This window comes from Lissotriton helveticus, chromosome 12 (genome assembly GCF_964261635.1).
Source record: "Lissotriton helveticus chromosome 12, aLisHel1.1, whole genome shotgun sequence".
NCBI lineage: Eukaryota > Metazoa > Chordata > Amphibia > Caudata > Salamandridae > Lissotriton > Lissotriton helveticus.
The window spans coordinates 636,664,876-636,683,927 of record NC_136073.1 but is presented as its reverse complement, the minus strand read 5'-3'; the positions used below and the strand labels follow the sequence as shown (position 1 = coordinate 636,683,927).

Below are 19,052 nucleotides of genomic sequence, written 5' to 3'. Positions count from 1 at the left end.
GACAACTCACTCTCTGTGAATTTGGGCATTTTATGTGTGGTCATGGTATGTGGTATGCAAAGTGTTTATGGGTGCAGGGGTGTGGGTGGTGGGTGTGGTGGTGGTGTGTGAGGTGTGTTATATGCTGTGGGCTGTTGGTGCTGGTGTGATGGTGGTGGTGATGTGTGTGTGTGTGCTGTGTTCTTTTGCCTCTCCTCTCAGATCTGGTGAATGTCCTTCTCTTCTGGAGTGTTGCAAAGGATTGTGGTCAGGGTAGGGGCTGGTTTTATACTCTGCTCTGTGGGTGTGTCCAAATGGAGTATTCATGTCAGGTGTGTTGTGGGTGTTGTCCTGGGAAATGTATGTTTCTGTTTGGCATGTGTCTGTTTCATTGGGTGTGTTTTGTGTTTTTGGGGGTCATGGCTACTTTGATTTGTGCAATGTTTGGGGTTTTTCATCGTCCACCATGTTTTCTACAGATTGTCCGCAGCGGTGGCTATGCTGCAGCTCTTCCGCTGGCTCTCCCACTCATTCCAGCGGATCGTACTGCGGGACCATCGGGGATATCCTCATTTCCCGTGCGGTGTCTCCGCTATGCTTGCGGCAGGTTGTTGATTTTCAGCTGCGTTTCCGACCGCCGGGGTCGGATTTTGGCCATCACCGCCCGCGACAGACGTTTTTTCTTGGGCCGCTTCCGCTGCGGTCGGTCTTTTTTGGCAGTTGATCCCAATTTTACCACCAGTTTTTCCACGGTCCTGGCGGGCGGTTATTTTCCGCTTCCACGGCGGTCGGGATGATTTTCCGACCGCCATCCTATTAGGCCCCTATATTTCTTACCTGCAATTCAATATTCTTGACCACGATATTCTTGCTGTCAATATTTCTATATCACAATATTTCCAACTCGATATTTGTGTATGTCGACATTTCAAACTCGATATTCTGTCTGTGCACCATTTGAAAAGACGTAGGGAGCTGGGGAATGGGCAAGGCTGTGCCAGGGGCTGCAGCTAGCCAGGGGCTGTCTCAAGAGATGACGCGCCCATTCTGAAGCTGTTGTTAGCTGTAGAGCTTGCTAATTACGGGTTGGTACTATGAAGTAAAGGTACCCCCTAGTTATTGAAGGTTCAAGAGGAGGGGGAAGGGAGGGATAATAAACAAAAAATAAACCTCTTGTCTAACCTATATGATTTCAGTCTGGCAGCCGCTCTATTATTTCCTAAGTACACAGAGCATAAACATTAAGAAAGAACAGAACCTTCATTTCCATGCAGTTTTGTTTATTTTTTGTTTAATTACGGGTTGGTTCCACTTTGCTGTGGGGGAGCAACCATCTGTGTTTGGGTTCCATTTCATAGCAGATGTCTTGCTCTGATTGTGTGTGTATACTTAGTAGACTTTGCTACTTATGCGATGGGAGCAGTTGGGGGAGTTGAGGAGTACCAGCCATCTGTGTATGGGTTCTATTTCATAGCAGTCTTGATTCAATTATGAATTTTTCTTGACGTTTTTAACAAAAGATTATTTTAAGTCAAATTTGAACCGTCCAAAATAAGACAGATGGCTTAGGGAGACAAGGGGGTTGGTGTATTCCGGCAGTGTATTTCTGGCGACTCCTTCAAGGAGCCTTTCAGCTGTCTCATCAAGATTTCATGACTGCGGCTGTCTGAACATGCCCAGGCTTGCTTTGTTAGAGACTCACATAGTGTGCTCCGCTCCCTGAGAGTGTTGCAATTGTACTTGTGACAAAGCCCTAGACACAGGGCAATGGGGCATGTACCTGTTTTGACCGCATCCTAACCACGTTTTATGACCATGAGCATGTGACAAGCACGTGACCTGGGTGATGTTACAACACACGTGACCCAACACGGTCACATGACCACCCAGGAAGGGACATCACTGTCGGGAGGGCCCTCAGGGGCCCTGAATTCCTGGTAACGGAAGTGACATCACTTTGTGGGCGGGGCAACTGTAATTTTTTGCATGAAGGCAGAAGATATCCCTCCCTTCTACTGACATGGACACTTAACAGTTCCACACCAGTTACCCCTCGCTTATTTGTTGATGATAGATACACTATAATTTCCCCTCCCCTCATTGATAACCTACTAGACCTCACATGGTCAGTGATATCAAATTCTCCCCATTTAATTAATCCACATGTTGCCCCTGATTTTATTTTTAAGGAGTATTTTCCAAAATGCTAATTATGATTCCTTCTTAAAATAGGTCCTCTTATTGCCGGATCTGTATTTTCGTTAAGGTCTAAAGACAAGGACAATCTGAATCTATCGGACAATCTGGATTCTGAAAGACCGCATACCATTAACCATCAAACACGTGAGTGAGAATTGAAGACAAAAGCACGGGGTTTTGTTTTTACCTCTGATTCTCTGATTTATGTTCTTTTTTTCTATACCTCTTTCGTTTTCTTATGTCTCTTGGTCTTTCATTCTCTCTCAATCCCTCTTTCTTTCTCTTTCTGTGTACAAGTAGTGCAACTCCTCTTCCCATCTAGTTGCACTAAAACAAGTGAGAATTGGTAGTTTGTAGTCTTCTGTTACTTTTTTAATTAATTATCCTCAGAATATTATAATGACTGACCACGTTGTTTTAGGTTTTCTGTTTTAAGTAATGTATTTTTAACATTTCTTTCTGAGTTTAAGCATGCTTATTTTGTGATACGAAGTTTCACTAAGTAGATTTCCACATTTGTTGTACAGGTACAATTCCATCCACATTCTTTGTCTGTTAGTTTTTATGTGAGAAGTAGCCATTTGTGATAAAAGAATACACTCACCTGAAAGTATAAACATTGTGGTACTAGCACATCTGCCAAAATGGAACTTTATTAGGAAATATTACGATTTTTTTATAAAACTCCTAACGGTATCAATATGCACACATATTGTTGAGCCTGGAGGCCATGATTGACAGTTTGGAGAGGGATGTAAAAGAAGAACTCATTTATGCATTTATCTGTTTAAAAAAATGAATGGATTGTTTTCTGTCTCCAGTACATGCATTCATCTGTCAAAACAGAAACGTTGAATTGTAAGTTAAACTGAGAAAAACATAAAGTCACAGATCGTATAAAAAACACTCTTATTCCAATCACATGCATTACTAATAATATGTATCTATTTTTCTGACAAGTAATTTCCTATTTGTACATCACACTAATGTCTCCTACAAGGGTCATACATTTTTTGTAAATGCTTAACAGATGTTAGGTTGTGTGCCAATTTATTTCTCAGAATGAAAGGCATTTAACATTTGACTCCTGCTCCAGGCTTGCTTTTAGGAAGTCAAAAAACATGTACCTGACCAACAGATGCTCTGAATATTCCACTTCTTTTATTCTTTCTCTATAGCATCTTCTGTTTATAAAACACTTGTAATTCACTTTTCTAAGTAATATGAAATCCATTTGACCTATTTGACACATGTAAAACATATTTTCTCTAGTAAATGAGGTTCAGTTTTCAAATAAGAGCTCATACTCTTTCTGACATAGACATTTGGGTATGTTATATTTTATGTTATATTGATTTGAATAGCGCACTAATCTCCTGGGAGGGCATCCAGGTGCTTAAGCAGATGTATAAGTGTGTGGTCCCTGTAGGGTTATTCAAAGAGCCAGGTTTTCAGTTTCTTGAGAACTCCAGAAGAAAGGAGGAGGCTCTGATATGTTGTTGGAGGTTGTTCCATTTTTGGGTGTGTTGTGGGAGAACGAGGGGACCTCCTGCTCTGCTTCTGTCAATGTGGCGGGGGTGTGTGCGAGTGAGAGTGAGTCAGCCTGCTAAAGGTGTCTTGCGGTCTGGTGAAAGTGTATGCGGCTCACTGGCATAAAGAAACTTGAAGGGGCCCCCCGGCAAGGCACGTGGATGGATACCCTTTTGAACTCAATCTTGAGCTCTCTGGCCAGAGTCATGTGCTCAGGGGGCCCCTGGAGCTTAGGGGCTACCCCAGATGGCAGGGGCTGCAGGGGCCTGTTTTAGGATACTGATGCGGCTGTTGATTTACGTACGCTGGGCCAGTGTTGTGCAAGGTTTTGTATGTGTGTGTGTGAGGAGTTTGAATTGGCTGAGTTTGTGACTGGAGAGCCAGTGGAGCTCTCCAAGGTGTGGTGAGATCTGCATGCGGTGTGAGAGGTTGAATATGAGTCTTGCTGCAGCGTTCTGGGTGGCCTGAAGGCTGTGTAGAAGCTGCTTTGAGATTCCGAAAAGTGTATGTAGCCATAGTTGAATCTGCTTGAATCTGATGGTGCGTCTGGTGCTCTGTGGCAGCCACTTGAAGATCTTTCGTTGGATGTGGAAGCAGGCAGCACTCACTGTGTTGACTTGAGTCGTTATGTTGACCTTGTATTCCAGGATGATCCCAAGATTTCTGGCGTGGTTGGTGGGTGTTGGTCCTAGTTCTGTCTGCCACCAGTTTGATGTCCCAAGGGGAGGTCCTGTTTCTGAAGACCAGTACGTACGTCTTGTTGGAGTTGAGCTTCAACCTGTTGGTTCTTATTCATTCTGCTACTATGGTCATATAAGTGGTGAAGTTGGCTCTTGTGGTGGTTATCTTGCCCATCAGGAAAAGGATGAGTTGGGTGTTGTTAGCATAGAGATGAGGGCAATGCCTTGGGATTGGATGATGTTGGCAATTGGAGTCATGTAGATATTGATCCATTTGAGTGCAGGTCCACGGGTGCCGAGTACTCATGGAGTCTCTGATGAGTGTATTTGGGAAACCCGTGTCAAATGCTATAGAGAGGTCCAGGAGGATGGGGACTGCTGTTAATCCTTGCACCAGGGTGGTCCAGATGTTGTCAATGGTTTCGGTGCTGTGTTTTTTTCTGAATACTAATTGAGTGTTGTCCAGTACGTGGTGGTGTTCGAGGTGGGTTGTAAGATGCTTGTCGATGGCCTTCTCTATCACTTTGGCTGGGTTGGGGAGAAGGGAGATATAACAGAAGTTGGTCAGTTGGCTCTGTCGGCTGCTGGCTTCTTGAGGAGGGCGTTGACCGTTGCATGCTTCCACTCTTCCAGCAATGTGGCAGATGTGATGGAGATGTTGGTGAGGGCAGTGCTGATGGTTGATGCTCCTAGGTTGTAGGCGTAGTGGGGGCATGGGTCTATTGGAACTCTTGAGTGGGTGGTCTGTATAATCGTCACTGTATCTTCTCTGGTGAGAGTATTCCATTTTGTCAGGTGGTTGTCCTAGTTTGTGATGGGCAGGTTTGTAAGGAAATTGCAGAGGTCTGGTTTGTGTGTTAAGTTGCTGTATCTGCTTGCAATTTTGCTGGGAAGACGTTTCCGGGTCGAGGCTGGGTGGGGCCCCTTCATCCCTCTCTGGGCCCCTCTCGTCCCTCTCCCCAGGCAGCTGCCTCGTCAGAGGGCGAGTCGGAGGTGGAATCGTCCCTGGTGCCGCCCAATGGGTTGCCGGGCGACCTCCGCTACATTCTGGGCCGCAGCTGGCGGAGGGCTTCATGTCACTCCCCAGGCCCTTCTCGTTCCTCCACGCAGGCTCCTGCCTCAGCGGAGGTCGAGTCGGCGTCGTTCCTGCGCCGCCCTGGGGCCAGTTCGGCTCCGGCTCCACTCGGTTCCCCGGCGCAGTGTAACTTGGAGGGACCCTGTCCGGCGATGCTGGACGGTGTCGACGTCCTGCCTCAAGCAGCTGACTCTACGGCTCCCCTGGCGAAACTGTTGAGGAAACTGGGCTTCATCCCCATATCTTATGTAGATGATACCCAGCTACTCCTTCCACTTGACAAATCCAACCCTAATTTCCAAGCCATCTTTTGTGAAAGAATGAAATCTATAGCGGATTGGATGAAAAGAAACTTTCTCCAACTAAACGCTACCAAGTCCGACATAATGCTTTTTTGTGATGCCACCATGGTATGGTCACCTACTTGGTGGCCAGAGGAACTGGGCCCTACCTCTTGCCCTAAATCAGTGGTGAAAAACCTTGGAATCCGTCTGGACCAAAAACTTACCTTGAGAGATCATGTCTCCTCTACCATCGGAGCCTGCTCCCACAGCCTCAGCATGCTCAGAAGAATATTCCCTTTCCTACCACTGTCCTCGAGAAAAACCTTGATTTAAGCCGCTTGGACTACTGTAATGCGCTGCTGATCTCAGCCAATGAAAGGGGCATAAACAGATTGCAGGTGGCCCAAAACACCACGGCTCGCCTAGTGGTCAATGTACCCCCTAGAACATCCTCCCTCCCTTTGCTTAAGAAATTACATTGGCTACCCATACGAAAAAGCATTCACTTCAAAATCTGTTGTATGGCCTATAAAGCTGTATACAGATTAGGCCCTAGTTATCTCAATGACAAATTTGTTAACTATGTGCCTCTTAGACCCCTCCATTCAGGAGATGAAGCCCGGATTTCTGTCCCACGCATTAGAAAATCTCAACAAGGGGGTAAGGCCTTTTACCATCTTGGCCCTCGCCTATGGAACGGTCTCCCCATTCGCCTACAACAATGCACAGACTACCTGGCCTTTAGGAAACTGTTGAAAACTTCGCTCTTCTAACAAGTCTCCTTGGTTCGCTTTTGTGTCCTAAGCGCTGAGATACCCTTATGGGGTGATTCGTGCGCTCTATAAGTAAATAAAATAAAATAAAATAAATAAATTGACTCCGCCGTCCCGGGAGGCCCGCTGGCTGGACTCTTGGGGGCGCAACATGTTCGCCTCGACCAGCACTGCCCTGCGGGCCCTTAACACCTTGTTTGTATTGGCTAGGGCCTCCTCTTGTTTGTGGGACTCGGCTGAGTCTCTGGGATCCGTAGCCTCCCAAGAGACTGTCCAGGTGGACTTATGGCATCTTGCTTTGGATGGCCAGGAGCTAGCGGCGTTTATTCTCCGCTCTGGACATTTATTCTCCGCTCTGGACATCTCGGAGGTGCTGAGCCAGGCCATGGCTTCCTCAGTCGCCCTCCGTCGCCATGCTTGGCTTCGGGATGGCGTGTTCCCTGAAAATATTTGGGAGCGGCTCATTGATCTTCCGTTTGACGGCAGCCTGTTGTTCCATGCCCCGGCTGACTCCGCCATCCAAAGGTTCCTGGTAGGGCTCCGTCCTCCTCCTCCGCCTTATCCTCCTCCTCCTCCTTCCCTTCCTCAGTGACTGCTGAGTTGGGCTGGTTCTGGGCCTTCTTAGGCCGCTTGTATGGACTGTGGAGTGTGTTTTCTGGCCATGGAGTCCTCCTTTGGGACTTTGGCACTGTTGGCTGCTGGACGGCCCTTTGTTGCCTATGTGTGTGTGTTGCTGGAGGTGTTGCGCAGACTTGGCCCTGAGATTAGACCTTCTGCTTTGCTTGGGCTGCTTGTAAAGCCTTCTGTGGGGTGTTTTTTCCTGTGGCCCTTTTGTTTTTTCCTCTGCTGCGGAAGTTCTTCCAAAGAGGGTTCCGTGTCTTGGGACTTAACGTACCCTATGTGGGGTAGTGGTAGCTGTTATATACTACCTTGCGCTCTGCTAGGGAGTTCTGGTCACCTTCTGGTGCTGGTTCTCCATGGCGTTTTCTAAATGTTGCTTTTGCTTCTTGAGGTCGTGTGTGCTGCCCCACGAAGTGGTGTGGCCGGGCATTTTCTCACCTTCCTGCCACTGTCCTGAGGGCTGAGGTGATTCTGAGTGCTCCCTTGTCAGGCGTAGACTGCCCGGTCTTTCTGGAGCCTCCGGCAGTTCGTCTTGCTTCTGGCAGCTTATGACTGTTGGCGCTGTTCTGGCTGGCCTGTTGCCTTCCATCTGGAGGGGGCTTGCCTTCCTTTCCCTCATTTCCTTGGGCCCTCTGGGCTTTTTCTTCTTCTTCCTCCTTTTCCTGTCTTGGCATTGGATGGAAGGTCTGTTGCCTTGTAAGGGAGTGAGGTGCTTCAGCCTCTCTAGCCTTGCCCTTGGTTCTTCTGCTGTGAGGGTACGGGCCTATTCGTCTTCTTCTTGCTCCTACATCCTCTGAGGTCGGTGGTGTTCTCCTTGTGGGGGTTCCTCTGGCCTGGTAGGGATGAGGATTTTACTTCTGGCCCGTAGATCTGGTCCCCTGTTGGACCTTCTGTTCTGTCCAGACTGGTGGGGTCCTTTCGCAGACCCTCCTTGCCTGTGGGTATTGCTAGGGTATCTATTCTACGTGAAGGAATCTGCGGCTAGTAGTCTCTATCAGATGTACGAGTTACTTACCTTCTGTAACAATGTAACTGGTAGAGACGATTCTAGCCGCAGATTCCTTCATGGCCCGCCCTTCCTCCCTGTTCTGTGAGGACCCTTGGGTTGGTCTTCGGTGCTCGCCTCCCGGAGGGGGGGCTGTGTCTCCTGTGAGTGCCTTCTTTGCTCTTGATGGGTGGCTCCGTCTGGTTGCGGTTCATTCCTCCTCTTGGTTCCTTGGAGGATGGTGTTACGGTGCTCCTGTGCGCCGCTGCTCTGGCTACTCCAGGTTTGGGGGGGGTTGCCTTCAATCTCTGTCCTCCCCTCCCTTCCCTTCCTTCTGCTGCTCAGGGTCCTGACCCCTCTGCTATCCTCCGAATAGGGGTCATCTGGCCAGGCCTTGCCCTTGTTCCTTGGGGGGTGGTTGCCCTCTATGCTGGGGTGGCTTGGAGTTTTGTGTTCCTGTCTGTCTTGGGACTTGCTCCCCTTCCTTGTTTCTGGATGGGGTGGTGGGCCTGTTACCTGTATCATGGCATTTTACGCATGTTCCTTGTCTCAGGGGGAAGGCTGTCTATGTACTGGCAGGGTGGCTGCTCAAGGCTCTGCTCTGTTCTTTCTTCTGCCCCTGCCTTTGGACACTGCGGTGTTGCACTGTTCCTTATGGTGTCGTTTGTCTCCACTGTCTTTTCTCTACTCTTTCGCACACTGTTCCCATGCTCCCACAGTTTGTTGTCTGGTGGCTCCGCGTTGTGGTGCAGAAAAGCTCTCCGAAGAAAACTGGCGTAGACGCGCCAGGGTGGGTCTTCTTGTGACTTCGCTGACGTCATGTACACGGACGCCGCCTGGGCGGAGTTGCGTGGTGTCGCCCCGCCCTCGGCGCGCAGGGATGCTATGGCAAAATGTTTCCAGATCCAGTATCACGCCTGGGGATAGTTCTACGTGAAGGAATCTGCGGTTAGAATCCTCTCGACCAGATACATTGTTACCGAAGGTAAGTAACTTGTACTTTATGGCCACCCACACTTATTTGTCTCAGAATATTAAACTTACTGATTTCAGTACATGTGACTGGCAAGTCTCAAGTTTGACTAGTAATGCATCTTCCACTCCACTTGAGATTGAATAAGTGAGGTCCAACTAGTTGGCTATATTACTGCCTTTTAATTACTGTGACAGGAACCTGTGCTATTCTAAATCAAAATAAAATAGCTGTTGGTGCCCCACATTGGACAGTTCTCATATGAGATGACAGAGTGGAGAAGTGTGGCTCAATGGTTAGAGCGGCAGACCCAGATGCAGAGGCCTGGCCTGGGGCCAGGGTTCAATTCCCGCCTCGGCGGATCTTGGGCTCAATTTCCTCGGACCTGATAAGTCTCGCCTCGGTGCCTATTCTAATCATGAGCCCCACTCTGCAACTCTGGGCAATAGCTTGCTTAATCTCCACAACGGCCCCAACAGCGCTGGGATGCCTGGCTTCACCTTGGGGGTGCCCAGGAGTGGGCATTTCACAGGGAAAAGCCAGGAAGGGTTCCACAGCGGTATGCGTACAGCGCCAAGACGCCTCAGGGTATAAGTGTGCTATACAAGTACGAATTCAACATCCACTAAAATCCTGTAGCTGGAAAGAAGTTGCAGCCCCGGGGGTGTGCCACACTAGCAGAATTATCCAGGGTTTCATGTTAGGGCCCAACCCGAAGCGAGGGTAAAGACGCCGCTGTTGACGTGCGACTGAAGGAGAAAGAGCAGCCAGCTGCATAATGGCGGCCAAGTAGTCATCGGCTGAAGCTGCAGACCCACAAAGTGGCAGACACTGTCAGTGGGAGCAGTGTACACTTCCGGCTGCCCCAAATCCACCCGTGGCCTCAGGAAACTAGGCCTGCTACCCCATGGGAGGGAGATAAATGGTTGCTTTCAGTAGTTCCAACAGCGCAATCTGTGAGGCAACCACAGCCACAAAAGAACTCGGTGGGGGGTGTTTAGGCTCCAACGTACAGAAGGGAGGCGTGGGCAGTGGACTGATGTCCTGGCAGCCTAAGATGGCTGGCAGCAAGATCCCTGAAGTACCAGCCCTAAAGGTAGGCAGTGGTGAGCCCAGGGAGGAGGCACACAGGAGCACTTCGGGGCCTGGGGGAACTCAGGCCACAAAAGGACATTGAAGGCCTGGAGCACAACAGGGAACAACATTTTGTGCCGGGTCTTCCCAGTTACTGGGAACCACAAGGAAAGCCCAGTGGAGGAGCACGCAGGTAGCACACAAGGATGACAGTGCTTGGAGCCTTACTGCTCATTCATTGGCTGTGGGTCAGAGACACACATCACGACCCTAGTGGATTGATGAGGGACCACAGTTGAACTATGCCAGGGGAAAAAACAACAGCCTCTCATGAGATCTAGAGGACTGTTGCAGTGCCTTTGGGGGAGTGCCCAGCTCCATGGATTTTCAGGAGGGAGAAGCACAATCCTTGGCACAGTCAGCCCCTGGCCACTGTGGGGAACTGCCCCAGTGGTACCTGCCACAGACCATATGAATCGGGCATGGAGACGCCCTTGTTCATGAAGATCAGTGCCAGATAAATTCTCGTCTGGGAACCTTTTGAACATTGCAAGGTGGCATTCAACAGGAGGGTCTGCTTGGAGGTTCCCCAGGACAAAGATGCAAGCCTGCATATGACCAAGAGGACTTAGGTAAATATACCCCATCATGGGCTGGGGCACCACACCAGGCACAGACACACTTGGTAAATTCACAGCCCTGCAAACCTCCAGCAGATAAATATGTTGGAGAGGAAGAAGCAGCCATGCGGCACACAGCATCCTGGATGCTGCTGAGATCCTACGAACCATATAAGCCTTGCACACTGCCCAAAATCAGAGAAGGGGAGATTGATGTGGCACTCCTGTGGCAAGAGTTGCAGAACAATGTAGACAGAGTATCAAAGCATCTCAAACCTGGAAGACTCTGTTACAGCGCTGAAGGCGTAGAGGGTGCCTCACCTGGAACATGTCTGGAGAACTATATTTTAATGTGGGCCCTTAAAGATAAGCTTTCTGTCTGTTTTGTTACTGAACACGCCCAATATTCTGTGGCAGAGAAACTTCTACCCAGCACGCTCCCATGCCCCATTAAAGTAAAGGAGCTAAACAACTGAGACCTCCAGAGGCCCAGGGATGTGAGAGATATCTTGAAATGGGCTTTCCAAATCTATGTCACTAATCACCTAATGCTTGGACTCAAACATGTAGAACATCAACAGGCTGTTTGAATGTAAATGAAATAAAATAAAAAAATTATTTAAAAAGCACAGCTACTGCCCGACGGCATCTAGGTGGTCCCTGCTGTAGAGGAGACAGCATTAAGCGCAGGATTGTCCTTGGACTGGCTAAAATACAGGGTCCAGGGTCCTTAAGCAATAAGAGACTCAGCTGATGGGCACCAGATACCCACTCCTGGCCAGATACAGTTATGACAGGGTGTTTAATGCGGGCTGTGCTAGGTGTTCCCGTGAGGTGGCCGTCCAACGACATAGGCAGGTGCTCATGGTCAGTGGCGTAACGAAACTGACGGGGGGCCCCCTGCAAAGTGCATGGAGGGGACCCCCAACATTTCTGACCCAGTCAAGAGCTCTCATGCCCACCTGTGTACAGTGCCGGAGGGGCCCCCATGGAGCTCGGGAGGCCCACCCGCACCGCGGGGCTGTTTTTACGCCACTAGTGTGCACCACGCTTGACAGTGACCAGCACTATTTCATTTAGGCACTGATATACCCACTGCTCTGCAAGCAGGTGCGGCCTGCTACCTGACAGCTAAAGTTGTAAGGATCTCCGTGAAAAAGGAGTTTAATCATTCTAAACACACTGCTTGTATATGCCCGTCTCTTTGATTACTGCTTACCTTTTTGCCTTGTAGGGTAATGTAAACGCACATTCACAAAAGACATTGTGGAATACGTAAAGCAGTACTCCAGTAGTACTACTTCACATACTACAAAATGCAATTCACAAACCCAAGGCCAAAGATTTCGAACCCTGCTTATCCAGTCTTTTCTGTACATATGTCTGCGCCCGGTGGCTGAGATGATCACACACATACGTGTAGGATTTAGTAGTCAATGTGAGTGATACAAGAGTGAGTGGTGAGAAAATAGGGAATAATTGCTACAAAATGAGTGGGGTTTACAGAAATGTAAGAAGGGTTTAGGAAGGGAAGTGCTGATATAGAACACACAGCCATATAAGAGTAAGCCATTCGCTAATTCACAAAATACACTTCAAATTCTAGTACAGCCCCAATAGTGACAAAATAGGGTTAAATGTCTGTAATGTTCTCCAACCCAGACATGGTGTAAGTCAAGCACCACACGTGGCCTGCCTCTGGAACGGAAACACTTCCATTGGAAGCATTAGAGGTAGGCTATAACACTATCACCCCATAAGGGCTAATTCTACATTTTATTATTATGAATATACTTTCACTTTAATTAGTCTTTATTCGATATATTTCAATCATCAAAGACATTTTACAAGATAAAAATGTGTTGTTTTTTGTCCCACCCCTCCCCCCCACCCCACAGAAATACAGGATCCACATGAGTTAATACAATAAATAAACAAAAAAATAATAAAGATCTTCCTATCTCATACTATTTACACTATTACACAATCTTAAAATATCCTATTTACATCTTTACACAATCTTAAAATATCCTATTTACGTCTTTACATAATCTTAAGATATCCAGCTAAGTTCATTAGATGCCAATCGAAAGAAAATAAGAAGTAACAACTACTTGTTGTGGTTTGCATAGTTTATCACATAAAAATGTATACTAAAAAGAAATTTAAATAAATGCAAACTGTACGACATGAAATAACAATCCTAAACTTATTCCAAACAGATTTTGCGTGCCCGAATTATCCACATCCAGTGGAGGAATTTTGCCATAGCTATAACAACAGGCTGAGAGGAATCTGTTCTTAAGATCCTGACAGCCTCGTTTGACGTTTTTAAACCTAACTGGATGCAAATTGGTTTAAGCCATGATTGTCTAGGTATTCTATATTCAGGGCAGGCAAATAACACGTGTCCGATGTTTTCGTTATGGTCCGGACAGAAGGGGCACCTTGGAGTTTGTACCTTATTCCATTTCACTATTAGGGCATTTAACGGAAGTGTCCCCACCCTCAACTGATGGTACCTCTTCCGGTCCCCTGGGACCGTGATCCAATCCCAGTAGGATTCGAGGGCCGGTGAGTGCTTGAGCTCCAAATAATCATATGTAAAGGAGCGGTCAATATGATTCCTAAAGCACTTAATCTCCACCATACTCCAGTAGAGTTCACGAAGTGTCTTTTTCGGTGGAAAAACACTATTTAAGGGATCATCCCACATTTGGGATAAACCCAGTGCCCTATATAGAAGTTTAGCCTCTTTCAACCAGACTATCTTATTAGCAGTATCTAGGGTTCTCACCTCCAGGAAGCCTTGGGCATACTGGAAGAGTTCAGGAGTTACCCATAACCTTCTCCAGTAGGCCACAATTCTATACCTGGCTATGTCCCTAAAGCTATAAAATCCCAAATCATACTTTAAAGGTATCAATGGGGTTGACATTGGTAACCCAGTAATGTTGCGGAGAAATTTGTTCTGTGCTACCGTCAACTTGTTAAGATTACTGGACCCCCAGAGTTCTGCTCCGTAAAGAACAGCTGCTCCAACCTTAGCATTGTAGATTTTTAAGACAGGTCTAATTGGTTTGGTATAAGATGAAAAAAGCTCCTTTGTGAGAACTCCTGCAAGTTGAGCATGTTTTGTGTCTAATTCATTTATATGATGTTTCCAATCTAGATTGTATGACAGATTGATACCAAGGTACTTGAAGACCTGGGTCTGCTCAAGCTGGACCCCATCCATAATGACTCTACCTCTAATGTGTTTCCGCTTGTGCATAACCATAAATTTAGTTTTGCTGGTGTTAATTACAAGACCATGATCAATGCAAAATCCTTCAAACACCCTAATGGCCTTTTGAAGTCCCTGCTGGGTCTTTGATATCAGCAAGGTATCGTCCGCAAACATCAACAGGGGGATCGGCCTTCCTGCCAACCTTGGGGCATCCGTGGGCTGATGTTCAAAATAACCGATCACCCTGTTGATGTATAACGAGAAGAGTGTTGGTGCGAGCACGCATCCTTGGCGTACACCCCTCGCAATGGGGAACTTCTCAGTGGTACTACCCTGCTGATTCCATCGTACTTGTGCAAAACTGTTTTCATGCATCCTGATCAATAAAGACAGGATTTCTTTTGGCATACCCTGATCATGTAGGATATTCCACAGTTTATGGCGGGGAACTAAATCAAAAGCTGATTTTAAATCAACAAAAGCTGCAAAAAGCATCCCGCCCCCTAATAAAACTGTACGCCAATACAATAAAACAAATCTAAAAACTTGATCGATAGTGCTGGTATGACTACGAAAACCAGCCTGCAGGGGAGATAATATATCATGATCATCTATCCACCCATGAATTCGCTGTAATAATAACCTTGCCACAACTTTTTGTATACATGCAATCAGGCTAATAGGCCTGTAATTGCCTGGATCCGAGCATGCCCCCTTTTTAAAGATGGGGATAATCTCGGCTCCTTTCCAGGTCTCAGGAATAGGCGAGCCCTTTGCAATAGCGTTGGCTAACAGCTGAATATAGGTGGCCCATAGGTCCTTGTCGTGCATAAACAAATCTGCAGGGATAAAATCTAGGCCCGGAGCTCTGGCTTTAGGTATACAGCTCAGAGTTTTTAGGATATCATCTTTGGAGAAGACTAAGGGGCTCGCAAGAATATCTGCTAAAGCTAGACATTCCTCTTCGCCTTCATCCTCAGCAGCAAAATGGGTAGAGAAATGGGATACCCAGGCTTCTGGTAGCACATGGTTAGTGGGTTCTCCTCTATTAGACCCCCTTCCCCATTTAACAATGTTCCAGAAGGGTGTCATAGATCTTTCCCTACTGGCATCGAGTAGGTCCCTCCAGTAGCCTTCCTCCCAATCCCTTTTTGCACTAAATTGCACTTTTTTGTACATAGCTCGGGCCTCCCTTATTTTGGTTTTGTCTCGAGTTTTTACCGCATCTGTCAGGAACCTATAGGCAGTCCTGCAGGTCTTGTCATACCACTGATCCTCCTTTCTTATCGGTCTACGTGGCTTTTTCTTAGCTTTCTTTACAAAAAATAATTTTAACTTGTTAAAAAATTTGTCGTGGATCCTGCTAATTTCAGCTATCGGGGTATTTTTATCATATATGTCCTGGACTTCATGGATGGCCAGAGTTGTTAAGTCCCTTATGGCTACCATGCTTTCCTCATTTGCTGCACAAATTGCCCATCTGATGTGTCTTTGATCGTTGGAAAGGTTTATCTGAACAGTTTCCCTCTCTTCCTCATTTGTCATCAGATCGAACAATTTAAAGGTTAAAATCAGTGGGTCGTGGTCACTTTCCACCCTTGTCTCAATCCTCATATCAAGAACATTCCCCCAGTTCTCTTTGTTAGTCAATATATAATCAATACGACTTTGAGTAGTACCATTAGAGAAAGTAGGGGCACCCTGCTTATCTGATAATGTTCTTCCGTTAGTGGCCCTCAGCCCAGACTCAACACATAATACTTTTAACTGTAATGCAGCCTCAGACCATCTTTTGATAGGTATCAAGGAAAGCTGTGGGATTTCCCAAATGAAGTCCTCTTCAGTAGTGAGGTCAACATCCTGGTTATCAAGTGGTTCAAAACAACAATTAAAATCACCACCAATAATAATATCAGCATTCAAACAGTGTTGGTTTAATAGAATATCCAACAGTTCAACCGCCTTAGTGGGTTTACCACCCGGTAGGCCCCTTGAGTAGATGTTAAAAATAAAGATGTCCCTACTTGGCGGTCGCTGTAATTTGACCAATAATATATCAGGACTATTGGTATCTATTTGTAACACTGAGTAATCATTATTCTGCTTAATCCATGTTACCAAGCCACCTTTTGCCCTTCCCCTTGAGCTCGGGGTGGCTGGAATGAAATAATGTAAATATCCCTGAATTGGATCCGGTTCTAACTGCCAAGTCTCCTGAAAGAGGATTATATCCTTTGAATCCAGGAAAGTTAGCAGATCCTGTGATAAAATCTTGTTTTTTAACCCTGCAACATTCCAGGACATCAAAGTACGTTGTATATTAACATTGTCACTGGTAGATTTTGTACTATTGGTTTGACCTTCACACTGTTGCTGAGTAAAATTATATTCACATGCGTTACCATCTATAACAACCAATTCAGGAGATAAAATCTCATATGACTCAAGTATATCATTATTAGTAGTAAGTTTGGAACGTTCAATACGCTGGTGAGCATTAGTCATATTAACAGACTCGACCTGTGTGTTGCTTACATTAGTCAAAGCATCAGTTAATCCAGTATTTAATCCATGAATATAATATTAGTCATACATTTTGAATAAATTCAATTACATTTTAACTTACTTTAAAAAGTCTAATAAACTAAATCAAATCAATTAAAACCAAAACTTATAACCAAATGTGTTACAAATTAAATAAAAATGCAGGCGAGGGTAGGTGATACTTTTAAAGTATTGTTCGAAAATAATATTTTACAAATGAATTTATATATTTAAATTAATTTACAATTGAATACCAAGTTAACTTTAGGAGGTAGTGGCTTATATCTTTGTCCATTAAGTAGTCATAGGTTAATATTATTTGTTTAAATGTATGTTCTATTTTTGTTTTTCATTAATTTGATTTGCTTAAATTAAGGTTAATACACCTCCCTGTGTTTTGCTATGGGGATCAATCCAGGTGGAGGAGTTCTCCACAAACAGGACAAAGTAACTTTCATATATACATTCAGTCGTAGGAGTCTTCCCCCACCCCTTATAAGAGGACAGAAACTGTTAAGTCTAAGTCTACACCTGGGATAAATCTACACTTGGAAATGGTAAACATAAAAGGAGTAGAGATTTACACCCATGTGTAATTGTGAGCTACACATGAGTGGATCTACACATATAAACTTATCTTTGTGAATTTGGCCTATAGTGTGCTTTCGAGGTGGAAAAGAAAAATGAAATACCACCACTTTAAAGGGGTGCAGAATTTCTCTGTGGAGATATGGTTTTAAAAAGTACAATGCAGATTTTCATGATACATAATCATGGTAATTGTTCACCTGCGGTCAATCTCCATGTGTAAGTATGATGCAGCAGGTGCACTCATAATGACATAATTTTAGGTCTCATCCAAGACAGCACATTCGCTGTCTCTTGTCTGACCTTTTGTCTTCTAATAGTGGGCTCAGAAACTGTTTATCGCTTACCATTTGTTGGCTTTATTGTCACTCTCATGTGCTTCTTTCTCTTGGTCAGCTGCCATAGGCTTTCTTCCCCTTTGTGTAATTTTCCCTCCCCTGAAGCATGATCGCGTTACTTGTGTCCTTTAACCGCTCATTTTTTTAAGGTGCTACTATTTTCCTTGTGTTTAAGCACTCTACATCGCCCTCCTGTACTATTCACCCCTGTGTTCCTCCAGCCTATCTTCTGCTGTACATCTGATTATCCCCAGCATCTTCCTGACACCCTCTGTTGTCCATCTGCTAGCCCTGAGCACCTCCCTTCTACCCTTCTATGTTTGTGTGCTTGCTCCCAGTCCTTCTCTACAGCCCACCATTTGTCCGTCTGCTTGCCCCACCCCTCCCGACCATCTTCTGTTATACATGTTGACCCCCATCCACTCTCCTGCCATTGTCTGTGTTGCCCCCCACATGCCTCTCTCTGCTGTCTACGCTGCTGTACAACATGGTTAAATAAACATTAACGTCAATACCTCTTGTAGGAGACACCTATTGGCTTTGCTATTGCTTGTTTTGTATAGTGCTGCTTCTTAACACGTTACTGCCATTGGTAAGCACTATAACTAAGAGGTTTTCTATCACTCAGTTTAACGGCACTCAATCTACTGACCTTCAAAAAAATTAGAGCTGGGGTTACTACCTTCCGGCATAATTGAAATATACAGATTTCTTGCAATTCCATAACTACTCTATGGTGCATCCGTTGTCGCAAAACATATTGTACAACCAACTGTCTGTACTGATTGTGTCATCGCAATGCAGAGTGGTAGTAGCTACACAATATTAATCCATGCAGAAGAGTAGACCACACAAAAGTACAACAAGCATCTTCTCACACTAAAGACCAATCGTGAAAAGCTTACCAATAGGTTGCAAGGATGCTACATGTATTAAGTCTATTGAAAAACTGCTGTACACAACACAAAGGCACATAGTCTTGAAAATACAATGGCAAATCACATCCCAATTGGAAGTCCGAGACAGCCGCAGGAATCCATAGGTTTTTTCCATCTAAACCTACAAGTGAGATGCAGAGGTAACAATAATGAGTAGCTCACCTACAGGTTGTGGAGGCAGTTTGGGGAGTTACTGGAGAGGCTGGGTTCAGGAGGTCACTTATGGCAGCTGCTTGATTCTGATGTATTTTGCACTCTCCGTAAAAGGGCACAGCAGGGTTACGTAGGTGGCTGGCTGGATCTTGCTGCAGGTGGTGACCTCTGAGTCCTGCTGGTCACTACTGGTTCAAAAGCACTCATGTCCCAATGCCTGGTGCAGGGACGTTGTTGCTGCGTCATAGAAAGAAAGGGAAATCGGGAGAGAAAATGTCTCTCTTTAAAGGGTTTCCCTTACAGGTACAGCGATCACCTACGCAACCTCATGCTGTAACTTTTCCAGCAGTGAAAACATGCGCACATCTATTTTACACCAATGCGTATTCTCAAACCTGACACTACAGAAAAACAAGCATTTGCAATGCAATAGGTCTCGCATTTGCGAAATTTTAAGCTATTGGTATTG

The 19,052-nt window shown here is 45.9% G+C and overlaps 1 protein-coding gene across 1 annotated transcript in view; it reads left to right on the top strand.

Moving 5' to 3' along the window:
• The window catches only part of LOC144797608 (uncharacterized), a 300,360-nt gene that overhangs the window by 190,942 nt on the left and 90,366 nt on the right, over window positions 1–19,052 (top strand). The window contains exon 3 of the mRNA XM_078668294.1: window positions 2,212–2,322. Coding sequence (XP_078524420.1) covers window positions 2,212–2,322 — 111 coding nt within the window. The remainder of the gene's footprint in view (window positions 1–2,211; window positions 2,323–19,052) is intronic.